General features: G+C 46.8%; 1 protein-coding gene across 1 annotated transcript; it reads left to right on the top strand.

Annotated features, from left to right (window-relative positions):
- Positions 1-4,117: 4,117 nt before the first annotated feature.
- On the top strand, positions 4,118-6,817 carry LOC137636592 (uncharacterized). Its single transcript, XM_068368992.1, has one exon. It carries the CDS (start codon positions 4,118-4,120, stop codon positions 6,257-6,259), a length of 2,142 nt encoding a protein of 713 aa, XP_068225093.1. The 3' UTR covers positions 6,260-6,817.
- Positions 6,818-7,411: the final 594 nt, after the last annotated feature.

The raw sequence follows: 7,411 nt of genomic DNA, 5'->3' as shown, positions 1-7,411 counted from the left end.
ACTCTACGAACGAATGAACGATACTCCAACACAGTTCTCACTCAGCTCCCACTGAGAGAGGACCTGCTGCTGCTGCTGCTGCCTGGACTGCTGACTACTGCCTGCCTTCTCCCTGCTGCTGCCTCTTCGCCCAGCTGTTTCTCAGCTGCTGTGAAGACGCCGCCACCGCCACCGCCGCGAAATCGCCGATTTTGCCGACGTTTTTCGACGATTTTTGCCGAATTCGTGGCCGATTTTCGCCGTTTTTTCGGTGATTTAGCTGCTGTAGACTGCTGCATTGACAAGGGCCTTGCCCCTGAATAGGCTGTAATCAGCCCCCTGATATAAGGGAATCAATATTGACTACCCAGAATAAGCTTTGCCTCTCCCTACATAACCTTCCTTAACTAAGAGATCCTCCTGTGGAAAATCTGGTAGCCCATGCGGTCTTAAAACTCCAGTTGAAGCAGGGCAAAGGGTCAAAATCTCCCACTTTTGCCGTCTGTGGCAAGTGGCATAGGGCTGTTAGGCTTGGCGCCTATAAGCCAAGTTGTTAGAGGTTAGAAAATAGTTTAGATCTTTGGTAACTGGCGAAATAAGCCAGCTCTCAGATAGAGATAGGAATTAGCACAAATAAAATTTTAGGATTTTCCTGTGTGTTTTTATTCCTAAACCTCCCTACCTGCAGGAGTAGACTGCTGGGCCGTCTTAGTGCGTGAACGCAGTAAGAAGGCTCCCCAACAGCTATTTGTGCAGGGTAGTAAACAGCTAAAAAGAGCCAGTTTCAGCACTGCTCTAATAATAATAGGATAGTCAGTGTTCTACCCATATAACTAACAAAATTGTTTTAATTCCAGATTCTTTATTTCACTTTTTACGACTTCCACTATAACTTTGCTTGGGGCCTTAGGGCTTAAAGGGTTGGACAACCCCACCAGGCACACTGTCTGTCTTTCTGTATGATCTTTGATGATCTACTCACCCTTCTTCAAATCAAGGACTTATCTTGGAGATCAGTAAATGAACTATATGAAATCGTGCCAGAAGCCCTGGGCTCTGGTGAAATAGAGATGAACCCTGACCTGCAACCCTGTCTAACGGAACTGGAAATGGAAGCCGAACAGGAACGGATGAACAAGGAACGAGAATGGATGGAACGTGAACGCATGGAGCGAGAACGGATGGACCAGGACCAGGACGAAATAAACCGCAAAAGGACAAATATTCAACGACTCTGATGGAGAAGGAAACCTACCTTGGCAGGAAGTAAGGAGAAAGAAGAAACTTCCTAGAAGGAACCAACTAAGAATGATGTGCCTACCCAGCAAGGGAACCTCACCGTAGGAAGCAACAACCAGCCAGCTAGAGAGAATAAGACCTATTTCTTCAGGGTCTTAGCTGGAAACCCATCAGAGGCCTTCAAGGCTATTGCTGCCTTTGAAAATAAACATAAAAATATACAAATGATTGCCAAACCAAACAGGCAAGGACAGTGGACCATATCCACCAGGGACACAAGAGCCCTGATAACCCTACGGAGCACCTCAGACATTAGGCTACTAGAGCTTAAAGAGGAGGAAAAATTAAAAAAAGCAGTTGTGGTTGGCTACCCAACTGACATGATGGAAAGCCACCTATTAAAATTACCTAACATCACTGCAGCAGAACGCATGCAGAACAAGGCAGGCTTCCTTACCAAAGCCCTACTAGTAACATTTAAGGGTCCACACCCACAACGAGTTGATCTAGGCAGCTTCAGGGTCACAAGTATTACCCTGATCCCCTCAGATGCTACAACTGCCAGAAGTTTGGGCATCAAAAGGACCAATGCCAAGCAAAGGTCCCAACCTGTGCAGTCTGCAGCCTTAAGCACCCCACACAGGAGTGCATTGACAAGAAGGCTGCTGGAATACCCACTGTAAAGAAGTGCTCTAATTGCAAGAAAGGGCATACAGCAATGGCCTGGGGATGCCCTGAAAGGATAGCAAGGGTAATTGCTGCCCTCCCCAAAGACAAAAGGGACCCATCAAGAGGAAGAGCGGCCCCCAAACCTCTACCCAGGAGGAGATTCTACACCCAGGAGGAGCTAAGCAGGCACTCCAACTCCAGAACCAGATCATTGTCAAAACCCAGAGCCAGATCTACCTCCAGGGCTCCAACTGAAGGACCAAAACCAACTGCCCAGGACCATCTTCATAAAGACCACGGTCCTAAAGGATAAACTGACTGAACTAGTCACACAGGCCGCGACTGGAAAAATCAATGCTGAGACAATTGCAGCCAGCATTGAACAAGTCCTAAATGAATTGCTCTCCAAGAATAAGTCCTCCCAATCCCCCTCTCTTGCTATGCAGGAGATCACTTCTCACTCCTCACTAACCACACCTACCATTCCATCACCTCAATCACCCGTACCTTCCACATCCTCTACTTCAGTCCCCACACCTATCATACCACTCACCCCATCCATCATCCCATCATCCACTCTCACCCCATCCACCTCATTCACTTCATCCTCCGAGGTCAAGGCAGTTGCCTTTGCCCCTAGGGACCCAAGACAGTACTCTTCAACTTACACCATGGAGTAAGAGTTCTGAACTGGAACTCAGCCAGTGTTAGATCAAAGATCTCCTCCCTAATTGCAGTATGCAAAACTGAGAATGTAGATGTCATCCTGCTACAAGAAACCAATCTTCCAGCAGGAAAGAAACTAAAAATCCCAGGTTACAATGCCTACATCGCACCACAGATAGGCACAGACAGAGGCCTAGCTACATTAGTTAAAACTAGCATACCAACAACAAGGTTACACAACCCTATTCCCTGTGGCACCAACATAGACACACTAGCAGTAACAATAACATTACTGAATAAAAAAATAGACATATACAACATATACAGAAAATTACATAGGGAGGATACAGGAGAATTACAACTAACTCAACTCTTTGCTCACACAGAAAGAACACCAACAATTATCTGCGGGGATTTTAATGCACATCACCCCATACTATCATCCCCATCAATGACAAACCCCTCAGGGGAACACATAGCTTTCGCCCTGGATGAATTTGAAGGAGTCTCCCTCCTAAACACAGGACAACCTACACACATAAGAGGTGGTAGACTGGATCTGACTTTTGCCACAACAGCCATTAGACATCTAACCAAGTGGCAAGTACACTCAACCCTGATAAGTGATCACTTTGCCACAGTGACAGAATTAGACTTGCAACAACTACCTCCAATCCCACCACCCCCACCAAGATGGAACCAGGACCTAGCAGACTGGGTCTGCTTTCAAACAACCATAGAGGAATGGGCAGCAAGCTACACTCCCTCAGAGGACATAGATCAGCTAGAAAAAGATCTAGTTGATGCCTTTCACAATGCAACCAACAGAGCTATGCCCCTGAAAACCACAGGAAGCAACTATACATACAAAGACTCCTGGTACTACTGCCCAGAAATCAGGAGTTTGAAAACCAGACTAAACAGAGTCACAAAAATATACAGAAGAAGGTCAACAGTAGAAAACAGAGAACTACTGCAAACAGTCAAAATGGAAACAAATCAAAGAATCCATGAAATAAGAATTGAAAAATGGATGGAATGGTGCTCAAACCTGTCAGGGTACACAACTCTAACTGAGCTATGGAAATGGCTACACAAAGTAGCCGGAAAAAAGAAGACTCCAATTGCCACACACCCACACCCACAAGAGGAGGCAGAAAGAATTACAACAACCTTTGCAAACAGGACATTGTCAGCTAATCTCTCCCTGAAACCAGAAGGCTACAGGAGCAACTGGCGCCAGCCAGGTGGGAAGAGATCAACAGAGCCTGCCTACAGCAGGATGATACTGACACCCCTTACACAGTTGAGGAACTAAGAGCAGTACAAAAAGCAGGAAAGGATACTGCACCAGGGGCCGACAAGATAACCTACACAATGATCAAGCACATGGGTCCAGCAGGAAGAAACCGCATTCCTGAGGTTATTAAACAAAACACACCTTGAGCACACAAGGCCTCAAGCCTGGAGACAACAAGACACACAACCAATCCCTAAGCCAAAGGATCCAAGCAATCCTAGACCAATAGCCCTAGTATCCTGTATAGAAAAAACAGGAGAAAAAATGGTCCTAAACAGAATCAAATACAAAATCGGCCCCCTACACAAGCAGCTATATGCATATCAGGAAGGACTTGGCACCTCTGAATGCATTACTGAAGTATTAAGCTGCATAAACCAAAACAAGGCAACAATAGTCTTTATAGACTTTGAGAAAGCCATTGAACTAGCAAGCCCAACAGCAATGCTGCAATCAGTGGCCAAAAAAGGAGTCAAAGGTCACCTACTAGCATGGACAAAGAACTATGTGCTAGGAAGGCAAGCTAGAGTCAAATTTCAAGGAGTGGTTTCTACCTATCATGAATTGGAAAATGGCACACCACAAGGAGGGATCCTAAGCCCCCTCCTATTCAACATCCTCATGGAAAATATAGCCTCACTCCAACTTCCCGAAGGAGTAGACATATTTGTCTATGCAGACGATGTATGTGTGATAGCTAGAGGAGCTGTCAGGACGATGAAAATGCAAAGAGCACTCAATGCCATCAGCCACAAGTCCAATGAGCTTGGACTAAAAATAAACATTGGCAAAACTAAGGCCATGTCAATTAAAGCCCCAAATCCCTTGCAACCACTCACAATAGGAATGGAGCCCCTAGAATGGGTGGACAAATATACATACCTGGGAGTAATAATAGACAAACAACTTACCTTTAGATATGAAATAAAATATCTCAAGGAAAGGACAAATGCCAGAACGGCAGTCATGAGGTACATGTGCAACCTCAAGGAAGGAGCAAATGAACATGTCCAAATGAAATATTATCAAGCCTGTACCAGAGCACTAGTGGAATATGCCTCCCCAGCCCTCACTGGGCTAACAGTCATACAAAAAGGAAAAGTAGAAGTATTTCAAAACAATGCTATGAGGCTCATGCTAGGCGCTCCATTATGGACAAGACTGTGCAATCTAAGGATGGAAACCAGGCTACCGACCCTCGAAGATAGAATTGCAATGAGAAATGCAAGGACAGTTGCAAAGATGTTTCTATCAAACAGGGACTCAATCACCAAAAAAAAGGTTAGAGAGGAACTGGAGAAACATCCTGCAGTTCAAACCCCAAACTCTTATGGCAAAGATCACAGCAACAACATTAAGAGACTTGGGCTGGCCGGAATACTCCTACAACTGAACCCAGACACAGCACAGAGTATCCAACACATTCCACCATGGAAAAAACAAGTAGCAAAATTCAGCTACACCAAGCTCCCAAGGGCAAAAGAAAACTGCACCATAGAGGAACTCAGAAATGCTGCAACAGCAGCAATGCAAACTGCAGAAACCATAGGAGCACAGATCTACTATACTGATGGTACAGTGGATCCAAGAACACAAACAGCGGGAGCTGCAGTTCACTCCTGCAATTTCACAGCATGCTGGAGGACATCAAACAATGTCTCCACCCTGCAGACAGAGCTTGTTGCAATACAACAAGCCCTAAGATACTCCATTGAGAATGAGGAAGGACCAATAGTCATTCACACTGATTCACGATCCTCAATGCAAGCCCTACAGCAGGACAAAAACAAAGAAAACAAGTCCCTGATAGCTGATATCAAATCCCTCCTATATCAGCACAATGAAAGAAACAGGCTAGTAACATTCAACTGGATACCCAGTCACATAGGGATACCAGGGAATGAAAAAGCTGATGAGCTAGCCAAAAGCACCAGACACATCCAGAATATACAGGTGCACATACAGCCTGCACTACAACAAATCAAAAACAAAATAAAAACACACCTTAAGGACAACCTAATCAAGGATCTACACATGTGGGCAGAAAATGGCTCTCCCTCTGCCACTTGGTACAAATGGGCCACGGAGCTAGAACCCCCACCAATAGACAAAAACACCCCAAGGAAACAGGCTGTATGCATACACAGACTCCGGCTGGGTTACAAGGCAAACTGGGAAATCAGAGAGGACATCCAAAGACCATGTGATCACTGCGGTGACACGCCACAACACGCACTCCTGCACTATTTACTTGAATGCAGGGAAACAGCACAGCTGAGAGGTGATCTACTAGTAGACACCAACGCACCAGAGGCCGGGAAAGCTGCGGCCACACTGGCAAAGGCAATTGTGGAAAGCTTTGACACCCACTCACAGTTGCTTTCAAGATTACCTCCTCCAAGGTAAAGACCTCACATTCACACCACTCCATCCCATACCTTCATCGTAAGGCCCTATTCACATCATCCTCTGTACTTTCTTAGCTTAACATACCACTAAAAATCTCTCCGCAGGGACCCTAGAGGAGTAAAGGGTTGGACAACCCCACCTGCATCCTTTTCTCTACATTTCAAGGCCTTACACCCCAATTTTCATACAACCACTATCCGTGAAATGATGGCCCTCTATCACTAATACCACCATCCTTACCCTGTTCACAACTTTCTCTACCACTAAAAACCATTTCAAATTTCCTTTTATTTTGATAACCCACCTTATATCTTTTCAGATCACCTACGGGCCGACCAAGGGAAAGGCCCGTGCCAACAAGAAGTGTTGGCTGTAATACTCTACGAACGAACTACTCCAACACACTCTCCTCTCCGCTGCGCTAGCCAGAGGTTATTAGGTGAGACTCTCGGTGAGTCTCCCGCTTGCGTGTTCGCTGTAGGCATAACAGTGTAACTAGGCTCCTATATACTACTCATATTTGTGTCCCCTTTAACTTGTGTACAGTGTAATTCCCGTTAATTTCACCAGCATGGCTGACTGTGAGGAGGATTTTCTCTCCTCCCAGCCAGACGATCCGCTGCCTGACTCCCCCACCCTCCCCCCAGACCCCTTAGATTCAGATGACAACCCATCCAACCCCCCCCCCACACCTCCCTTACGCGGCTGTGACAGCCGCTGTGCCCGCTGGCAGGGAACCCAGCCCAAGGATTCCTCCACTATCACCCAGTCCCTCCCCTAGGGAGCCACCAGCCCCGCCAATCCCCCCCCCCACCTGAGGTGACCCCTATCCCGGTCATTCCCCCCCCCCCTTATGGCACCCCTAGGACTGCCCACAACCGCCCCCGAGCAGCCTGTTACGTCAACAAACCCCCCAACCCCTAGGAAACCTTCAGTTCTGGCAAACTTCCCCCCCGAGGTACCCCCCCCCCCCCGGACATTGGTCCTTCTCAAATTCCAAACAGAGCAGAGCAAGAAATACCTCCCCCTTCCCCTCCGGAAAGCTCTTCCCCGCACCGGCGCGAGCTAGCCTCCCAACACTCTCAGATATTGACCCTGCCCCTGACCACCAAACAGTGAATGGTGTGGACACAACCGCAGCACCAGTGA

Source organism: Palaemon carinicauda, unplaced genomic scaffold (genome assembly GCF_036898095.1).
Source record: "Palaemon carinicauda isolate YSFRI2023 unplaced genomic scaffold, ASM3689809v2 scaffold337, whole genome shotgun sequence".
Classification (NCBI taxonomy): domain Eukaryota; kingdom Metazoa; phylum Arthropoda; class Malacostraca; order Decapoda; family Palaemonidae; genus Palaemon; species Palaemon carinicauda.
Note: the sequence above shows the minus strand (reverse complement) of the source record. Positions and strands in the feature narration are given on the sequence as shown.

Excerpts from the sequence above, each read along its gene's own strand:
- LOC137636592 (XM_068368992.1), top strand. The coding sequence starts at position 4,118 with ATGGTCCTAAACAGAATCAAATACAAAATCGGCCCCCTACACAAGCAG.